Below are 21,254 nucleotides of genomic sequence, written 5' to 3'. Positions count from 1 at the left end.
GGCGGGGCCGCGGCGGGGCGGCCGCCCCCGAGCCGCAAAGTTTGGCTGTGGCAGCAAATGGGCTTGGGCGGCTCCTCGGCGGGTGGCGGTGGTGGCCGTCGCGGTTCCTCCGGGCCCTGTTAATGTCGGGGCCAGGCCCGGGGAGGATGGCGCCCTAGAGCCCGGCCTCGCGGGGTCGGGGTGGGGGCCGGCCATGTCGGAGGTGACCCGGAGTCTGCTGCAGCGCTGGGGCGCCAGCTTCAGGAGAGGCGCCGACTTCGACTCCTGGGGCCAGCTGGTGGAGGCGATCGACGAGTACCAGATGTGAGTGCCCGAGCGCGAGCGGGCCGCCCCGGCCGCCGCGCCCGCGTCTGCCGGAGTCGCTGGTCCCGGTGTCTGCAGGGTGGGGCCCCGCGGGCACGGGCTCCGAGGCCGCCCCGGGCCCCCCCCCGGGGCTCCGCGCCCTGCCCGCCCGGCCAGCGCCGCTCCACAGGTGGCCCTTCTCCCGGGGCGCCGGCCGGGCGGGCGGTCCGCCCGGTGCCGTCCCGCGTCCCGCGGGCCCCCGGCTCCGCCGTCCGTTTCCTTTCCTCCTTCCCTCTGCCTCTCAGCGACCGCCCCTCGATTTCTCTTTCGGACTCTCCGAAGCGTACTGGGGTGGTCCCCGCCCACGTCCCAGGGACGATGAGTGGCTCTGTGCGCGGTGCCCTCCTCCTCCTGCCATGTGTGTGTAGCGCAGGGGAGGACTGACTGGTGGCGATCAGGGGGAGGGGGCCCCCCGGCGCAGCGAGGCTGGAGGTGCCTGCCTCGCCAGCCAAAAGAAGGGTCCCCTCTCGCGCCCCTTCTCCACCGCTCCTTCTGGTGAGCCGTGTTTTCCCAAGTCACCTCGATTCCGTTTCGGTTTCTGGGACTGTTATTTGCTAGGCAGTGTGGGTCCCACCCACCCCCTCGCTCGGTTATTTTGGGTGGAGTCCGCGCAGGATGTGAACAGAAGAGCAAAATGTGAATTAAGAGACCACGCGCGGGAGCCGCCACTCCCTCCCGGGGCCCCTCCTCCTTCCTGTGTGTAATGTATAGCCGCCGGGTCCACGTGAGTGAGTGCCAGTCTCTTTGATGGGCCGAAGTCCGATTCCCCTTCGGCTTCCGCCAGAAAACTTACGGGATTTTTTTTTTTTTTCAAATTAAAAGACAAGATTTATGTTCACGTAAAACCTTGCTTTGATTTTTTTTCACATTTTCCTGGAAATAACTGCCTATTAAAATGCTATTGTTTGCAACTGATGCCGTAACTTACTCTTGGTTCAAAGCAAGTTATTGTTCGAGGTTTTACGGAGTGTGAAACCACGTGTGCGTGAAGTCTAGAAAGAATACACAACTGGTATGTGGAAGAGCTAAACTATTTATCCTGTCCCTCCAATAGTTCTTTGTTTTTATCTGACCATTAAGGTAACTCATATGTGTAGATATTGTGGACCCCCATCTTACTGACTTTGAAATTGTAGTTTCAAAACAGCCGGAGAACAACCGTGTCTGGGCCATTTTGCCCCTAAAGCAGCTACTAGCATTTGACTTGCACTTCTATTTGATATCACCTGCTCTTGCAACTACTTAGCGAGAATATTCTCATTTTACAAAATGAGGAAACCAAAGCTCAGGTTAAGCAGAGGAAACCTCGGGTCACAAAGCTAGACCTCTGAAATCTGAGATTTCAAAAAAAAAAAATTCCAGATCCTGTCGGCTCTGCCACACAGTGCTCAAGACACTTTATGTAAGTTGCATTGTGTGTATGACTTGGACAAACCAGATTTCCTCCTGTACTAGAGAACATGTCTTTCCATGCTCCAGCCACAGCCGGTCAGACAGTGAGCACCTCTGTGTACCCATTCTGTGTGTTGACCAACATCGTGCGCTCCCAGATAGACAGCTGCCTCTCCTGGGTGGGACTTAGCTGTGGGCGCTCCCCGGCAGGCCTCTCGATGGAAAGTGAAGACCGTGGTCAATTAAATTACAAAGGAGAATTGAATATGCAAGCTGTTGAGCTGGAACTTCTAGAAACATCTCAATGAGAGTAATAGGCACATGCAAATCTGTTGTTGGACCTCAATACTAACTTTTGAACTTCATAATTCAGAGTAGTTCTCAAATTTAAAAAACTGCCAGTGTCACATCTGGATAGGAATGCGTAATGATTGGCTTAAATGTAAACATACAGGCTACATATAAAATGAGGTTGCAATTTAATACATTTAAAAGCGAAGGCAAATTGTTTTTTTTATTTGAATCATCTGGGAGGAAAGGCTGCGTAAAAGACGGTTTCGGGGGCTACTAAGTGCTGTGGAAGGAATTGCCGGGGTGTTGAGAGTGGAGGAGGCAGGGTCTCGGCTGATGCGAATTCCCAGGGGGGCGGCAGCGGTGTCTCGTGGCACCACAGACGGGAGCGAATTTACGGAGTCGAGGCGTCGAGGGAGGTAACGAGCATGTTCCGGGCGGCCCTAATGTAAGATTCTGTCGCTTAAACAGTTTCGTCAGCCAGCAAGTGAGAGCTGGGGGTGCAAAGACCGGCAAGGTTTGGTCTCCACCCTCAACGCACCGATGGTCTAGCGGAGCGCTTCAGAGTCTACTGCGAGTTGCTGTTGCAGGAGTATTAAGACGTGCTCCCACGTTGCTTGCCGTTTATTGAGATATAATTTATATACCATGAAATTTACATTTTGCATATGTAATTCAACCAGTTTTCTAGTGAATTGACCAAGGCGTGTAACCGTCACCACAATCGGATGCTAGAACATTTCGCTCACCGCAGACAGATCCCTTGGGCTCATTAGCAGTCACTCCATATTCGCTTAGCCCCAGGCAGCCACTCATCTGTATTCTGTCTTTACAGATTTGTCTTTTCTGGACATTTCACGTAAATCGAAGCGTGTAGTACCGGGTCTTTACAGCCCCTTTCATCTAGCGTGATATTTTTGAGGTCCATCCGGGCCGTCGCGTGTGTCAGTACGTCATTCCTCTTTACGGCCGAGTAATATTCCGTTGAATGGATGTTCTCCTTTTCGTTTATCCATTCATCAGTTGATGGACATTTTGGATATTGGTGCTTTGGGCTATTATGCATAATGTTGATGCCGTACAGGTCTTTTTGTATGTGAACATGTTTTCAGTTTTCTTAGGGCTGTACCTAGGATTTTGAAATTGCCAGGTTATGCAGTAACTCTGTTTAATGTTTCGAGGAACTGCCAAAGTGATTTCCACAATGACTGACCCATTTTACGTTCTTACCAGTACTGTCTGAGGGTTCCACTTTTTCCACATCCTTGCCAACATCTGTTATTTTTCCCTCTCTTTTGAAAAAGTATACCCATCCTAGTGGGTGGGTCATGGTTATCTCACTGTGGTTTTGATTTGTATTTCCTAATGACTAATGATATGACATTCATGTGCTCATTGGCTATTTTTATATCTTCTTTGGAGAAATGTCTGTTCAAATCCTTTGCCCATTTTTAAATTGAATTATGTGTCTTTTTATGGTATAGTTGTTAAGAGTCAATCCTTTGGTTTTTGCTGTCTCAGAAATCACTGGATTCTTACTTTTGGGTTGGATTCATAACACAGATATATGTTTGAAAACTCACTAAAGGCCTAACTGCTGTTTTCAGGTATGATGATAATTGGGCAAACAATGATTTTCATTTTTTCTTTTTTCCACGAAAAATGTTTTCAGAAGTATAGTTTTGTTATCACTTTGGCACAGCTGTAATTTGGACTAATCTTATCAGCAAATGAATGATAGATGGGTAAAGCGTCTCTGGTTGGTTCTGTCATTGGTGTGCACTGGACACGTTTAAGCAGAATCTGGACAACTGCTTGTTGGCTTGTCAGAGAGGAAATTCACCCATGCTAAAGGAAGTTGGGCTACGGCCATGCCGCCCTGAACAAGCACCTCATGTCTGATCTCGGAAGCTAAGCAGGGTCGGGCCTGGTTAGTACTTGAGTGAGAGACCACCTAGGAAGACCAGGTGCTGCAGGTGTAAAAAATAATTTTAAAAAAATAAAAGAAGTTGGGTTAGATGCCATTTGAGATTCTTTTCAGCCCTAAGATTTCTTTCTTTCTTTCTTTTTTTTTTTTGCCTGCCTAGAACTGAAATTTGCCCCACCGAAATGGTATGAAAGGATTATATCTTATTGTCATTGCCTTTGTATAAAGACTTTGATTATAAAGATAATATAGATTTGTACTTTGAAAACAGAACAAAGTGTTGCTGTACTTCACCATCTGTTTTTACAAGATTTAAATTGTTTCACCTTGTTGTGTTGAGATAGCTCGCTTTCCTGCAATCCTAAAGAATGCATGTTTTTCTTACAGATTAGCAAGACATCTACAGAAAGAGGCCCAAGCTCAGCACAATAATTCTGAATTCACTGAAGAACAAAAGGTACCATAAAATAATCTCTAGATATATCCGATTCCAGATGAAAAGGGTCCTGTCTTTTTGTGTCTATTAAGCAAAACCAGACAACAAAAACTCTCCTACTTAAGTACAAAGAGTAATACTTATGCTTTGCCAAATATTAAGTGATCAAGTAGAAATACCACATGATTTCCCACTTAATGAATTTCTCATGAATTTCTTTACTCAGCCATTTAGACTTTGCTTAACTGTCGCGGAGATCATCCACTCTGGTTTGAGGGGGTGGGCAAGTTCACAGACAAGAGTTTGATTTTGGGTAATGCGACCCTCCTCAGTACTTACTTTTAACTCTGAACTTTCTTAACTCCTCTACCTCCTCTCAGAACAAACAACCTTCAAAAAGCCACCACTAAAAAAATTAGTTCAAGAACGTGGTGTAAGAATGTGTCAGCAAAATAAATGCGTAAGGTTGCAAAATGTTTCAATGGCGCTCTTTCTCCTTGAATTAAAATTTCAATGTGTCAGGCTGATTCCTTGTTCTGTTTGAGATGCTGAAAAATGGGATACTTCAAGAAGCTTTACTTTAGGAGAGAATAAATGGGAAGAAACAATTCCCAGTTTTTCCTGGCTCAGAGTATCTAGTGCTAAATTAAATTTTAATCCTGTAGATAATGAAAAAAAATCAATGCGTCCGATTTTCCGTTGTCTCTTAAAGAAAGACATTGTGGAAACTATGGTGACTTAACCTGTTTTAATTCTTTTTCTTATTGGGCAAGGGGTGGGAGTTGGAGTGGTATATATATTTGCATACTCTTTAAGCCTAAACAAATGAATTTTAGTCCTTAGGTCTGTATTCATTCGACTCTTATTTATAGGAGTATGGAAAGAAAAAAAAAAAACAAAATTAAGGTTAACCATATTTCTTACATAAGTATGTTTGCATTTTAAAAATATTCAGAATTTACATTATCTAATGTACTTTTTTGTATTGAAAAAGAAAACACATCGCTATACTTTAAATGTGTATTTGTCTCTTTTTCTTAATAACTATTAATACCCACATTAGACTTAGAAAATTTAGGATTCGAGCCCTGAAAAATAATTACCACAGAAGAAATAATGGGTTTGCTTAAGGAAAGGAGCAAAGACTATGTCTTATCACCCCTAGAAGATTGTGAAATCTGTCCAGGAATTGATTAGGAAGTGATCAGGTGGCATCACAGTATCGGGAGTTAAAACACCTAAATTTTGAAACAGAAGTTCAAATATCTGAGCCGTGTATTAATAGCTAACAGCGTGTTATGGATGTGGAAACAATGTGAAGCCTTTGGGGATTAAAACTTTAACGACCCTGATATTTTAATCACCTATTTGCTTTGTCTCCAACTTCTGTCCCTTAGGTGTAGGGACTATGAGCAACGTCACATATGAAGTGATCAGACCTAAATAAAACACACTAAATGTTTTTTTAAATGCCATCAAGAAATGAGCTTTGTTATGTGATGATTAGATTAGTGAGAAAAAAATAACGTTTTCTTAATTTTCTTGAGCTTTCTAAGGCGAAGCTGGTGTTTGGCAATCCTCTTTATTTATTCCTTAATTACCGTTGTTTCTTAGCCACCTGGCTGCCGTCTCCTTTCAGCTAACACAGACCCGCAGATCTCACACTTTCCAAGGCCCAGGGGGCAGCGTGGCCCAGATGAGGGAGCCTGTGTCTGGAGTCGGAGGACTCCGTCTCCAGTACTGGCCCTGGCCCTGCGGCTTCATTTCCTTATGTAGAAATGAGGGGTGAAATAACCCTAAACGATGGCAGCAGGGATCTCTAAATCTTCTAATACCTCTACCTTGGAGGTGTCCTGTACCCCTCTGCCCTGGGGGCCCAATTTGTGCGGTATTCGTTGTTTATGATACCTGCCAAAGAGGAGGCACTTGTGGCTGCCAGTTGTGACTACAGAGAGCCTGTGCCCTCCTGCCTGTCCTTGGGCTTGGAGAAGAACCTCCGAATCACCACGTGCTACGTTCTGAATATGAGGCAAGTTGTGTGCATTCACAAATTCAGTTTTCTTTACAGATAACAGGTGAAACATTCCCAGCGGGCCAGAAAACTCATGTTGACAAATCGGCCTTATTTGAATGTCACATAAGGAAGAAATTCGAGGCTCCAAGTTACTAAGTGATTAGAAAACAAAGGCTTCCCTGGTGTGATCTGGAGGACATTTGCTCTGAAAAAGTCCTAGATCTACTTTCACAGAGAGAGTTTGCGGCTTGTGAGGGCTTTTCATGTGCTAATGTATAGGTGGAATCTTTAGAGAGTTTGGGTAATGGAGTAGTTCTTAAATTTGTTTGCCTTTGGCATTTTTTCTTCTCCCTTTATAGAACATTTCATTAGGTCTCCTGTTCTGAAAGAACACATTATGGGAAATTCTGAAACCAACTGTTAGGTCTGCAGAATTAATGGAACGCCAGGCTTGGCACATCAGCCAGAGTAGAGTAAACTCGATTGCATTTTCCTCAAAAGAGGAAAATGGAGAATGTTCTTACATTATTCTCAGCAAAATCGTTCTTTACGTTTCGTATTTGGATTATCTTTATGCTTTTGTCATTTTCAGTGTTTTTGTTAACAGTGACAAATTTGAGAATTATGCCATTCTCTAGTTTGTGGGACTTTGAAAGATTTTTCACAAACCAGCCCTATTTCTAGAGTGCTTGCTTTATGAAGCTTTTTACTGTGTAGCTCACAGTATGCTTTAAAAAATATTACATGCTTTATTGGAGCTTAGGTAATTGATATTTATTTGCATATGATTATTTTAAGACAAGAGAAATCCTAATTCTTGAGAGAATGAAATACATATCTTCACAGTATTTATTTTGTCTACAGAACTCTAAAGTAGGACTGCTGATCTCTCTAAGCTTTACTAATTGGTAATAAAAAATCTTCATATGGATTTTCTGTTCATAGTATTCTTAAGAGATTTTCAGTGGAAAGTAAGAGAATTCGTGATTCTTATTTGATCCTCCCTCGTGATGAGTTGACTTCGCTTTCAGTTCTCAGTAGTTTTGTCATAGTAACGACTGGGCTTAGCAGCCAAAGGACAGCTGCCAAGGCTTTCGTGCCATTGAGCTCCCTCCTTTGGCGACGTAGATTTCCTCATGTAAGTTTCTGGGCGAAACAGAACATCCTGTCTCCTGATGCTTAGAAAGTCTTCCCTGTTCGGAATCAGTGTCGGTAGTGATGAGGATCCCCGAGAATCCCCGCGCTGTGTGCGTGTTCTCTGCGTTACGGTCTCCCCTTTCCACTGCCCCCCCTTTCTCGCCCTTCCCCCTGCCTCCCTTCAGCTAGGGAGTTGATAACTGGCTATTTAAATCTAAAAAATTAAGTTTGGTTTGTGACTAGACTACTTCAACTGTATGAATTTTTGAAACCTATTACTTTGAACGTGTATTAGCAAAATTAATTTAGCTCTTGAGTTGTCTAATTTTTATTTCACCTTTTTCTTCTGTTCTTTTCGAGTTGTCAGTTTTCCTAGCAATGACAAAGTAAAATAGCCAGTATTCTGAATATGAAAATATTTTCCATTTCTATACCATATCAGGCACGAGCAATTAATTTGAATGAAGTGCCAATAATTTAAATGTTTCTAAAATTAAACTTCACTTACCTTCAGTGCTTAGTCTTAATGCACATTAGTTAGTAGTCAGAACTTAGGATCTGGCACAAGTGACCTTGTGCTTCTCAATTAGTTTTCTGAACCATTTGTTTCTAAGAAAGGTGAAACAATTACAGTAGCAAGCACTGGGTTTTGACATCTAAATACTACGTGTTTTAGAAGCCATTGCTACATCTGAAAATGATAGCGTTTCATTTCTTTTTTAATGCTGCTGTTGGGTGTGGTCCCTTAACATAGTTATGAATAATGCCTGTCGGCATTTTGCCATAGTTCAGTAGAGTCTGTGTAAAAAGCTGTCACTTCTGCTTAACTGGAAGAAATGTTTAAGTTTAAAATGCGTTATTAGTGGACTCTGTTGTTAAACTACGTTTTACCTTAAAAGTTAAAAGCATCAATCAAATGGATTTTAGAGTAAAGAAGGAAAAGAAGTTAACTAATGTTTTTAGAGACTTACTCATTGATACATCTCACTTAATACAGACGAAATCCTTTTTAAAAACCATTTTTTAAAGAACATAAAAAGTGTATTATTGCTCTGTTGTATATATTGCTGGTGTGTAGAAGGCATTGATCCTAGGGCACGTTCAATTTTCCTATCTATAGAATGATGGTATCTAATTCATAGGTTATAGTGATGATTAAATGAATTAATGTTTGTATATTCACTTAGGAGAGCCTGTCACTTAGTTAAATGCTCAGTAGTTATTAACCGTTACTATTACCGTATTATTATATTTGCATTTAAAATGATTTACTAGTTTCGTCAGACTTGAGTGTTGTGTTTGAACAACAGTGATTTGGGGCTGATGAGATTTTATGTAGGAAAGGCTCGCTATTTCCTACACAACGGCTATTCGAGAGGGTAAATAAGTCTGAGTATCTCGAACCCTTTTTAAGTTGCTGTATTTAAATGTAATAATTAACTGTAAATTTTCAGAATAAAATCGGGTATTTTCTAAACTCTCATTGAGATAAGAAGCCTTTTCAGATTGTGACGATAGGTGAGTATTGTTTCTGCTCCTTGGCCAGGAGTTGTATCTTGCTGAGTTGTGGTCTGTTTTGTGGACATGATAATGGCATAGCACCCGCCAACCTCCGTGCCAGAGGGCAGGACGGCGCTTGTCACCAGAGGGCAGGACGGCACTTGTCACTCCTCTCTGCCCCTCATTTATCTTGCCAAGAAAATCGACAGAAGAGAAAACCACCACATCCAGTTTACTAAACTTTTGCAAGTCGTCAGCATATTTCGAAATCACGTCATCTGTTTCCAGAATATGTCTTTGTGAAGGGATTGCAAATATTATACCACAATACTTCACTTTTATGGTTTGTATTTACTCCTAATAAGTACTTAAGAAATGTCTGTCCCAGGAGGGCTTGATGGTGTCCTGCAGACAGGTGTTTCTCCTGCCGGTCTCTTTTCCAGCCTGGTCCCTCACGGTTTGTTCTGATCGTCACCTCCCCGGAGAGTTGAAATAGCCTGACTGATCTTCCCTTGATCCTTCGCGCTGTTCTGCTTCAGCCCATGGGTGCTGTTGCCACAACAGTCTTCTCAAAGGACGTCCCTGATGGTCATCCTTTGCCGCCGCAGTGAAACCTTCCTGGGCCAGTCATCGGAGGTCCCCTTCAGAATGACCCCCGTCTCCTTCACACGTCACATGTCAAGCCTGTCTCCCCCGATTTCAGTTTGCAGCTGTAAACAACTGAACCATGACAGTTTCTAAACTCTTTAGTCTTAAAAACCCTCCCGGTCCCTGGAGCTTGATCCCTAACATAGTCATGTCGTGTTCCTTCGGAAGGTGCAGTGGCTCACGTCGCTGAAACTGGTAGAATCAGGTGTCTGCTTTATGTCACAGAGATTCCATACGTGTCTTACGTAATGGGATGTGAGCTTTTTAAGGGACAGGACTACGCTCTGTCACTCATGTCCATTTTATAGCTTACGTTCTGTAAGACAGATCTGACTGCAGTTTGCCACCTTTTGTCACACTACTGAGTTTACTTAGTATTTGCCTGTGTATTTAATCCAATGATCAAGATTAAACACAGTCAACGCTAAATTATACGATTACGCTGACTTTCAGATAGTCTTATTTTAAAATCTTTCAGTGAATTTTAGGTTTTGCGGAGAAAAAGAGAAGACAAAGCTTGGGAGGGAAGACGTCAGAAGTCCTTTTCATGGCCCTTCAAATCGTATCATAAAGCTGCCATCGAAGCAACCTTGATTTAAAATCGGTTGTGGGACGTGAGGTGGCCCCTTCTCTCCCTTATCTCAGCCTTTGCTTCCTGTTTCTCTTCTTTAGAATCTGCAAGATGCTAAAAAGAACTAAAATTTAACTTGTTTTTTAAAATTGTACATCTTTTATCCATAAAAATTACCTTGCTGATTTTGAGAGCTCACAGTTATATACGGTATTTATAGCTTTCTCTTTTTCCTACAGAAAACCATAGGCAAGATTGCAACGTGCTTGGAATTACGAAGTGCAGCTTTACAGGTAAACAGGTTTATCCCTATTTTTCTGGCATAAACCAATTGCAAAAGCTGCAAAATTAAGGAAAAGAAATTATTATAAACTATTCAGATAAAACATTAGTCATGCCTTCTAAAAGCAGTATTGTCTCTAAGGGTCTATAACACTAGGAATTTATGGGTTAAGCTCATATTAAAAGATTTAGTTCATATTTTATAAACTATAGAAATAAAAGGTATGCCTTTCATTATTTTTTCTGTTATTTTTAGCCTGAATGTTCCCCAAAGTCAAGAACAAAAACCACTTTGGGACTTCTCTTTCCTATTTTGAAAGCAGGAAATAGATGCATTTAATTTGGCTACGTTTTGAATATTTTTGCCACTTAAAAGACACAGAGTGTAGTGAAATCTTTATAACAAAAAGATGTAACGTGCATGTTTTAAATTCAGTCCACACAGTCGCAAGAAGAATTTAAACTGGAGGACCTGAAGAAGCTAGAACCAAGTAAGTTTCATTTGATAGTTTTTAGTGATACGCCTTTCAAAAAAAATTTATTAGAGACATTCATATGACTTAGCATAAATGGTTATTTGATTTATTTCTGTTCATATCCAGCCCTATGTGATTCTTTCATGCTTTTATAATTCCTACAATATTTGTAGTAACTATTATTTGGTTTACCTCTATTTAGAATATGAAAAATTATTAGATTCTGTGTTCTACCTACATCTATATGTTTTAGCCTTTATTTTGTTTTAATTACTTTGAACGAGAATAATTACTTAGGTAAGCATTTACAGTAGCATCTGCTGGAGAACTTTACGCTATAATCATTGATGCCCATTTATACTCTGTCATCCGAAGCTATAGTGCATCTGTTTGTGCTGCTCTGCAAATATTGTAACATATTGCTTCAAATGTTTTGGTGTTTAGGATGCTGCCAAATAAAGCTTTTTTGGTGATTTAAATGAAAGGTCTCTTAGAGGGAATGTTTGCGATATCGGCAAAAGCACAAGTATGGAATATCGCCACGGTGTTAGGACGGTTTTTCTTCACCCCAGAAAGAAACCCGGTGCTGGTCGGCACTCCCCCAGCTACCCCAGCTCCCTAACAACTCCCAGCCAAGGCAACTGCGAATCTAATTTCTGCCTCCGTAAATTAGCCTGCTGTGGACATTTCCTATAAATGCGATGATATATGTGGTCTTGTGCAATTGGCTATATGTACCGTTATTTTAAGAAAAGCACACTGGTGGCTGTGATGGTTATTTAATGGTTATATAATGGTTCTAAAGGAAATTATAATGCCCAATTTTTTTAAAAAATAATAATTAGGATTTTGGTTCCTTATTTAGGTACTGGTTTCCATTAAGTTTTTTTTTTTTTCAGTTTGTTTTCTAATAAAATTTAGAACCTTAGATATGTGGAATGACTATAAACCATTTATCCCCAGATATTTGTTACCTCTTCTGTAAACATGCTCGCTTATCCTGCTCCTTCCAGGGTCTCTGGTGGTGACAATGGCTACCATTTTTTAGAGTAGCAGCTGTACACCTGTTCTCTTCCTAGCGCCAGCCAAGCCGGGGCCCGCCTCGGGGCCTGTGTTGTTGCTCAGGCCGGGCCCCTGAACTCGGAAATCCCTGGCCCCAGGGCTGCTCCGGACAGCCCTCGCCATGCCGGGTCAGGGCTCCGGTGTTGCCTGCACGGTCCCCCCGAGCTCACGTCCTCCCCGTCCTCCTCCTGCACCACCATCCCGTCCGTGGCCTTCACGGCACGGAGCGTGGTCCCGCGCTGTCTTGTTAGTTCGTCAGCACATTCACAGTGTGAGTTTCCAGACTCGGGTCTCAGACTCGCCTGCGAAGGCAGGAGCTCCTGGCTTGGCCACCACCATGTCTTTAGCACCTAAAGCACTATGGGACATGATGGGCACTCACTGCACATTTGTTGAGAAGAAGAAAGACAGAGGAGGGATGAGGGTGAGAGCTGGCGGGAGGGAGAGAGAGAATTAGAATCATGAAATCTAGACACAAGGCTTGGACTTGGCCTTCGCTCTCACCGATGCGCTCAGTGGGGGAGCGTGTATTTCAAGACATGTGGTAAACAAGCCTTACACCCATGGGAGTAAGCCGTGCGATGTCACCTGCGCACTGGGGTGACAGCGTGGAGCCCAAAACCAGGCCGCGGGGCTGAGTGTGGAATCATCGCAACCCGTTGCATCTCCCAGTCACCGCCACTGCCGCACCTTCGGGTGGTCGCAGCCGGTCACTGGGAAGCCGGAGGCTGCGTGAGGAGCCCTGGATGCCGGGCCCGGAGCTCCGCAAGGCGTCTGCACTACGGCGCCTCTGCAGGTGCGGGCAGAACTCTTACCTCTCTCTCTAAGTTCACGCGCCACGATGTAATCGTCGACCACAGCCGTGAGACCGGAGGTGGGGCCATGTCGTTAGGACTTCCCTTGGGGATAGATCTCTCCTGTGTATGTGTGTATGTGTGTACGTGTGTACGTGTGTATGCAACAACTTTTACATAAGTGATGTGCGTAGATAAGTTACACGTGTGTGTAATGAACGTTGTATATGAGAATTATAACCAGATTTAGCAAACGTTACCAGTTTCATGGAGTTGAGGGAAAATCTGATCAGGGCACAGAATAAGACAAGGTCATGTACCTCCGACCGATCAACTTTGATGTCTTTTAGTTGACATGCTGCAGGAAGGAGGCGTTCTTATCTCCGGGCCTCGTCTCACCTGGGCCCTTGCACTCGTAACTATTTTGGGGATCATTTCCCACGAGGTTCATTTTCCATGAGGGCTCTGAGACTCGAACTTACTTTCCTTAGATATCCGTAGTGTATTCTAGGTACCAGTATCAGAGATAGTGCTCTAAGTTACTAGAGATCTGATAGTGCTCTAAGTTACTGGTACTTAGAATACACTACGGATATCTTCATTCTATTAAGACTTGCAAGTCAATGGACAAGTGCATTGTGATTTTGGATGATGCTAAGACTAGGAATTTTTAAAAAGTTAATTTTTAAATGCATAGTAAAATTGATTTAAAGTCATTTATGGTAAAATTTTCAATTTTGGTTTATGAAAGAATTCATGTGTCTTTCTCTTTTTCTTCTAGTCTTAAAGAATATTCTTACATATAATAAAGAATTCCCATTCGATGTTCAGCCTGTTCCCTTAAGGTAAAATAAATAAGCACTAGTATTTGTCCCCTTATTTTGTCGTCTTCTTTTACACCCATTTCAGATATTCCTAGATTTTTCATATCAACGCTGATATCATTAACATCAATATGGCAACATATTTATGTCAGTGTTTTTTACGTCAACATCTGACCCGGGAAGGGAGCAGCTCGCGGCTTCTCTAGCATATTTAGTTTTGCAGCTTGCTGTTTTTTTCTGTCCTTTTGCCTGTAGAAGAATTTTAGCACCTGGCGAAGAAGAACACTTGGAATTTGAGGAAGATGAAGAGGAGGGCGGAGCTGGAGCAGGGTCTCCCGACTCCTTTCCCGCCAGAGTCCCTGGTGGGTACCACTGTCCGCGGACGTGCGTCGCGTAACACAGTCCCGGGCAGGGTGCCGGGGTGCATTGTGGTGCTCGCTCGCAGGAAGTGCGTCCTCCCCGGGGCTCTGCCGGTCTGCAGCCGGTTTCGTGGCCGTGTTTCGGCAGAGGCCGTCGGAGAAGTGTGGTCTGAAAGCGTCTCACGGTCAGCGTCGGGGCTCCACCCTCCCGCTCGCTGACGCACTAGGAGCACCCGGCACGCGGGGTCCTCCCCGTCACCGCAAGAGAACGCGAGCAGTCAGTGAAGGGGAAAGGCACACGAGCGGGGAAGCCAGCAGCGGCTTCCAGGAGCCCTTTCCCCAGGGCTCACACGCTTGTGCTTAACTCCGCCAGCAGCAAAGCGCGGCAACACGTGTGCACTGTTGTCCTCTGGCGACGCCCCTTGGAGACTCAGTGCCCAGGGCTGTCACTGGGCCTGATCACGTGGCCCCTCCGCCTAGCACTGGCCCAGACTCCAGACGAGCAGGGGAGGGCAGATACTCAGCATAATCCATCCTGGTGCTTGGCAGCCTAGGCCTAGTGACCTCCTTACCGGAGGCGGGTGGGAGCCCGGCTGGGAGCCCTCCCCAAACCCAGGTTCCCCGACTGGCCTCGGCCAGGCAGGTCTTCCGGAGAGCAGCAGTGAGCACCGCTCTAATGGATCAAGTTGTCATCAAAGCAGGACCCAGGGGAATGGCACTGCGCAAATGCCCTTTATTTTTCCCCTCTTGCTTTGGGAAAGCGAATCACGGGCGGCCAGCCTGTGTTACTTAGGAGATCGGCGAGGCTCTCCGTGTAGATAATCCAGGGCAGGCACCTTTCTCGGCTTCTTGCCGATCCCCGTTGCTGCTTTACTCCGTACTGTTCGGGCTTTCGTTTCGGATAAACTGGCTCACTTCAGGGAGGGCAGCGATGCGCTGTCCGGTAGACCCCAGAGCGTTAAGGCTGGATGCAGTCGCGTGCCGTCCAGGGCGGTCCGTGGGGAATAAAGTGCAGCACTGCGCAGCGTCTTTAATGCTCCTTCGGGACGAGGCGCTGTGCAGCGCAGACGGCACGGGCTTGACCCAGCCGAGCAGACGCTCCCCGTGCTGCGGTCTGCACTGTTACCAGCTTCCCGGGAACAAGTTACTGGGCAGGACGAGGGGCCACGGACGGGCCAGCTGCACGCGGGACGGCGTTGACTGCGGGCGGCTGCGGCAGCCCGCAGGGGCCTCGGCGCCTGCCCTGCCCACGCGGCAGAGGCCCTCACGCCCACCGCGGGGCTGCTCTCTGCTTGGTCAGCGTTTTCACCCAGTTTCCAGAACATTCTGGAGTGAACTGCTGTTTCATAAGCTTCGCCATTTTTGTGGTGTCGTCCAGAACGTTCCATTTTCTCTGCAAGTGTTTTGACACTAACCTCTCTGTGAAGAGGGCCGTGAGCTGTGACGGGGTCAGGGTTTTCTGTCTCGCACGAGGAGAGCCAGCTGTGACGGGCACCTCAGTGCGTCCGCCAGCACAGTGCTCCGGAGCCGGAGGTGAGGACTGGACGTCAGTCCATCTGGGCCTTTGCGCCAGAAAAGTTTCTTGATTTTCACCATCAGTAGATCTTACAAACGCTAGAGAAGCTGTTTTTATAGCTTATCACAAAACCTCGTCAGCATCACCTGCAACGTCATCAGTATATCAACCCGATACCCGTTCATCGCCGCGCACTTCACCCCCCTTTGCCCAGTTTGCCCTCCTCCCTCGCCCCTCCCTTAGTTGGACGCTATTTCGTCCATCCATAGCAACGGAAAGATGTGTTGATCGATTCTGGTATTAAATTTCCTAAACTTTAGGATCATACGACAAAGTCTTACAAAGCTGCTTCTCTCTCTATCCTGTCACTTCGTATTGAGAGAAGTGTGTTGTGTATGAATTTATGTAAAGTGCACGTATTATACGAGCACGTTATCACGCACCTTATTAAGTGTCTCATACTTTGTAATTGGGCTTCCTGGACTGAGTTGAATTTTTAACAAACTCGAATTAGCAGTTTCTGCTTTCGTGTTGAGTATGAGGGGTGAGAGTCCCGATGTATCTCGTGTGTAATTAAATCTTTGAAAAGAGCGTTTGGGAGTTTGAGAAACCAGAATAACGCGGCTCGGCGCTAAGCCGGTGGGGGGCGGGGTCTCCTCTGAGCTGTTAGACGGGGCTCGGGAGCGACGGGCGGGGCCGTGCTCACTGCAGTGTCCCCCGTGCAGGCACCCTGCTGCCGCGGCTGCCGGCGGAGCCGGGGATGACGGCGCTCACCATCAGGGTCGAGAAGATCGGGCTGAAGGACGCGGGGCAGTGCATCGACCCCTACATCACGGTCAGCGTGAAGGGTGAGTGGCGCCGCTGCTCGCCGGGGCGCTGGCGGGTCGGGCTCCGGCGGCCGCGGCGGCTCATTTTAATTCCACAGCGGGGCAGGATTTCTCAGGAGGCCGTCGTTCCGTCACGGAACATTCCCGAGAGATTTACTAAAAATATGTTCCTGTTATAATTTACACTCATGTTGCTGTAGAGTTTTTCACTGTCCTTTTATTCTTACAATGCCGTCGGGGGCGCGCCCTAGACACACACAGCCCTTAGCAGTGGGTACGCCCTCCAGGGAACAGGTTTAAAAACGCCCCCGCCTCCCAGGTGTGCCGTTTTCTTTGCAAAGCCCAGTGTCCCCCGTTTCCCGAGCCCTGCTCGATGCCCTCACTCCTGGCAGGAGGGGTTACACAGGGATGCGCCCTGCACAGGTGTGAGAGGCAGGACGTCAGTGGCTCCTGAGAGGGACGGGGCAGTGGGACACGTCCAGCAACGGCCACACCCCGAGCCTTGACAGGAGCCGAATTTCTCGCCCTGGATTACGTTACCGCGGTTATCGCGCCAGACTGTTCTCAGATTTGCTTTTCTCTGCCATCCAGCTTGGCAAACCCTCGGCAGATCCCTGAAACCAGCCTTTTCAGTCTTCGGTCTATGGGGAGACCACAGGGGTTGAATTCTTTTGTTGCCACTGCCAAGCATCTTATGCAGCACTTCATTGTAAAACACTCAGCGATCTTTTGAAAAAAATTACCGGGTGATTGAGTGTGACGTTCTGACCTGATGGCGCAGCTAACCCTGCCCACGGCGAGCCTGCGGCTGGGGGCGGACCAGAGCAGCACGCGGCCCCGGACGGAGGGAGTTTCACCAGTGACGGAAGTAATTTCAGATCCACTTCGGTTCGTTAGTACCAAATAAAAGAGAAAGGAATTCGGCTGCAGAGAGCAATTTCAACATGAAGAGACCACGATCCACGGCTCGAACTCTGTGCTACTTACGCGATCCGTTATCAAGTCCGCGGCCAGCCGGGGGTGTTCGTGCCGCGCGTGGTTTTGTAGGCGGGTCTGAGTCGGGAATGCACACTGTGGGACTGGAGCCTGGCGCTAGCGTGGTGCCGTGGTGCTTTCACACGCACTTTTACCTGCCTCTGTGTAAATACCGTTAGGAAGTGAAACGGTCAAGCGTCCCGAATCGTTTTGATTTCTCTAAGCTGGGTCTGGGGGTGATCCAGAAACACTGAGAAGTCCTCAGACGAGTCCACGTTGAGTCTGATTAAACTGGGAGAGTCCGGGCGCCAGGCACTTAGAACGACACCCCGTGTGCCGCCTGGTTGTTGTGAGTCAGGTCACATGTGGCAAACACACCCAGATGCAGGCGGCACAGGAGAAAGTACGCGCGTGTGCAAGGGTTTCACGGGCAGCTCTCGCCCCTTGTCTGGCCCTCTGACCCACATACAGCGGGAATTCCGAGCGTGGCAGGTTTCAGGCTTCCCGGGCCACGCGCTCGATCGTGGTGGGGGACCGCTGTGGGCTGCTGCTCGCATTGCAGGTTTTTGTCGCACACGAAGATGCAGTGGCCTGTTCCCTAAGACAGACGCAAAGTCCTCTTCACCTCTTAGTGATAAGCGTCAAGCTGCGTTTGGGGTTTCCCGTGGACCCCGTCACGGAGGGCGCCCTCCTTCTGTCCATGAGGCCTCCCCTCACCCCACCCCCCTCGGAAGCCAGAAGGTCTGCGGGTTCCGGCCAGCACCAGAGGGGACTTCCTGTCAGCCCGCGGGTCTCAGCCTCTGCCAGGCCTCTTTAGCGAACGGGACCCTTCGCAGTGCGTTTGCCGGTTTTGCGCCTGTGAATTTGCACGCTCCTAAGCAGACACTTTCTCCCCTCCAGATCTGAACGGCATAGACTTAACCCCTGTGCAAGATACTCCCGTGGCTTCAAGAAAAGAAGATACGTACGTTCATTTTAATGTGGACATTGAGCTCCAGAAGCACGTTGAAAAATTAACCAAAGGTCAGTGATTGTAAATACGCGGCCTCCTGCGGCCGGAGCCCTCGTCTCACTCGCGTAGTGTGCCCGGCGCCGCGCTCGGGCGGCAGGAGCGGACGGCGCGCAGCGCTCGTTGGTTGGAAGGAAACACAGATGTGGGGGTTAAGGGTCGCCTTACCTAGCTGGGTGATGACTCACACCGTAAAACGTTCGCTGCTGGCGAAGTCTGCCCGTGGCTCACAGCCGTTCCTCCTGTCATGCTACGGGGCCCCCGGGCAAGGCCGCAGAGGCTCACGTCCCTAACAGTCCAAAGAGCCAGTCTGGGCGGCCTTTTTCCCAGCTCACTTCATCGGGTGGGTGGAAAGAGACCGCACCTTGCGGTCAGCCGGCAGGAGGGCGGGAAAGGACAAAACGCTTCCAAGCTGCATGCGTTTCTGTGTTAAACGCGTCTCTGTGCCTTTTGCACAGTGGGAACGTCAGCGTTCTCTGACGGAAAGGCTTCCGGGTCCCTTTGTCACCCGAGATCCAGTCGCAGCTTTTGAAACTGGCAGACTCTGCCGCAAGCCCGCGCAGGGCACGTTGGAGCCGCCGCCGCGTCCTGTGAAACGCGCCTTCTGCACACGCAGGGCAGCGAAACTCCCCCGCTGGGCTCCGTTGCTGGGAAACGGTTCTGGCGCGGGGGTGGGCGGTGCGTCACGGGCTCTTTTCCTGCGTTTCCGTTGGGTCGCCCCATGTTCTTAATGACTTGATTTGCAAGGTGTTGAAAAAGTAGAACTGTATTCAAAATCTGACTCCATTTTCTGCAGCTTTGAATGAATCACGTCCAGTTCTTGGAGTTGGAACTGACGTTAGCGCTAACAGGGATGCTCTCCTCACGTTTACAGGAATTCCAGCTGGTCTTTCTAGGCTGTTCTCATTTCACATTTTGTTCTTGAACCAGTTAGCTCAGGAAGTTCCGCTGGACTTCTAGAACCGGGTGATACGGAGAGCTGCCGCTCCGTTCCGATGCTGAGTCTGGGGGGGCAGCCACAGCCACATCACCGTCTGGCGAGGATGGCTCCGTAGTCACGCCAGGCGTCGCTAACCCAGGCGCTCCCGGCGATCGGGGAGCGGCGCGGGCTGGGACGGCGCTGTCCGTGGCTGACGCGGTCTGCTCTGACCCCGCAGGCGCAGCTGTCTTCTTCGAATTCAAGCACTACAAGCCGAAAAAAAGGTTCACCAGCACCAAGTGCTTCGCTTTCATGGAGATGGACGAAATCAAACCCGGGCCGATTGTCATAGAGCTGTAAGTGACGCGCACATCGCCTCGGTACTAATCGAATGGGGACTAGGATTTCCTTTTAGCATGTGCCCTTGGAACATGTCGGGTATCACAGTATCTTAAACAGTGGTTTTTCTATTGTGGTTATAGATACAAGAAACCCACTGACTTTAAAAGAAAGAAATTGCAATTATTGACCAAGAAACCACTGTATCTTCATCTCCATCAAACTTTGCACAAGGAATGACCGTGACCTGAGGAACCTGGAGCGTCCGTGAGCTGGCCCACTCCCCGGAAACCGCCGCAGCTCTGTGCGGCATCTTCACCCTTCAGCAGGCAGGAGCGAGCCGGCCGGCCCGGGCGCGTCCGCCGCCTGGCGCGGCACCGCCGCCGGCGTGAGACTCCTTGGGGACCAGGCTTGCTGGAGGTTTCGAAACGTTCTCACTTTCCTGTTGATTGTGCAATTAATCGTCTCTCTTCTGATCTACCACCACTCCCGCCCCGCCTCCTGGAACAGCACTGTTTGGGTAGGACGGCTCACCTTCAGACTAAATGCAGCAGTAAGAGTGTGCTAGAGTTTACACGCCTGTTCACTTCTGCTCCAGTATGCTCTGTGGGGTTTTTGGGTTAATGTCAAGCTTCGGGCCGACGTGGGTAGGATAGCATGGAACTGCTTCGAGAGGGGCTGGAACCGGTCGCGCTGTCCGCGAAGGTCATCCTGGGAACTGGCAGGCCGCCGCTCGCAGACCCTGAACTCGCCCCGATCTCGGCGTCCTGCTCGTGTGCCTTGCCCGGGTCAGTATCCCGGCGGGTGTGTTCCTGGCTGTCGCGGTCTTGTCCGGATGGCCAGATCGTTTTTCTGAACGTGAGCATATTTTTAGTCATCTCGATTCACTGTTCTTCTCCATCACATTGTTATTCTTTCTGATGGAGATTCTGGGGTAAACGTGGCACAAACTCAGAATAAGTACAGAGTTTTAGATGGGTTTACAGTGTCATGTAATCAACACATGATTCGAGTCAGACGCTGACATGATTCTGCAGGAGTAACTGCTGTTTCTCTGACAAGTGATTGTGAAACCTGGAAACCTGCATTCACACATCTCTTCCAGTGTGGAGTATGCAAAATTTGGAGCTATTGGGTTTTTTTGTTTGTTTGTTTTTTACATAGATAGATAGGATTGCCATTTATTTTCTATTTAGATGTTATCAACATTCATCCATATGGAAATATGCAGGTCATTACCTTATTATAATTTGACTATTTTACATTACTTTTGACTTAATGGGGCATAAATAAAACTTTCATGGTACACATGAGGTGGCTCTTCAATACAGAACGTTGAGATCCGGGTTTCTGGGGGTTCGATGTGGAGCCCACACATGGAAGAGTCACTTTTTTAAGTGACCAGTGCCGGCACCATGAGAACGCAGTGCTGGTACTTGGCCTATTTTTAAACTAGCACAACAACGCTAGTCATACCACTCAGCGTGTTAGTTTTTTAAAATAAGTAACCGCAGTTAAGTGGGTCTGGCCCTTGTGCTTCACGATACCTAGTCTTTGCTTTTAACTAAGACAGATGTTAAAAACTACACGAACCTGAAAGAATTCTCAACCCAA

The 21,254-nt window shown here is 47.3% G+C and overlaps 1 protein-coding gene across 1 annotated transcript; it reads left to right on the top strand.

Annotated features, from left to right (window-relative positions):
- Positions 1-23: 23 nt before the first annotated feature.
- Positions 24-20,950, top strand: AIDA (axin interactor, dorsalization associated). Its single transcript, XM_016165057.2, has 10 exons — positions 24-303; positions 4,340-4,409; positions 10,498-10,551; positions 10,977-11,031; positions 13,654-13,717; positions 13,952-14,058; positions 16,297-16,419; positions 18,274-18,396; positions 19,540-19,657; positions 19,784-20,950. The coding sequence occupies exons 1-10, from the start codon at positions 194-196 to the stop codon at positions 19,878-19,880; spliced, it is 921 nt and encodes a 306-aa protein (XP_016020543.1). The 5' UTR covers positions 24-193; the 3' UTR covers positions 19,881-20,950.
- The last annotated feature ends 304 nt before the right edge of the window (positions 20,951-21,254 follow it).

The sequence above is a fragment of the Rousettus aegyptiacus genome, unplaced genomic scaffold, assembly GCF_014176215.1.
Source record: "Rousettus aegyptiacus isolate mRouAeg1 unplaced genomic scaffold, mRouAeg1.p scaffold_m13_p_18, whole genome shotgun sequence".
Classification (NCBI taxonomy): Eukaryota; Metazoa; Chordata; class Mammalia; order Chiroptera; family Pteropodidae; genus Rousettus; species Rousettus aegyptiacus.
The sequence above is the reverse complement of the archived record's forward strand: the minus strand, read 5'-3'. Positions and strand labels throughout refer to the sequence as shown.

Excerpts from the sequence above, each read along its gene's own strand:
- AIDA (XM_016165057.2), top strand. The coding sequence starts at position 194 with ATGTCGGAGGTGACCCGGAGTCTGCTGCAGCGCTGGGGCGCCAGCTTC. Across the intron at positions 14,059-16,296 it reads CTTTCCCGCCAGAGTCCCTG|GCACCCTGCTGCCGCGGCTG; the intron begins GTGGGTACCACT and ends TCCCCCGTGCAG. Across the intron at positions 18,397-19,539 it reads CGTTGAAAAATTAACCAAAG|GCGCAGCTGTCTTCTTCGAA; the intron begins GTCAGTGATTGT and ends CTGACCCCGCAG.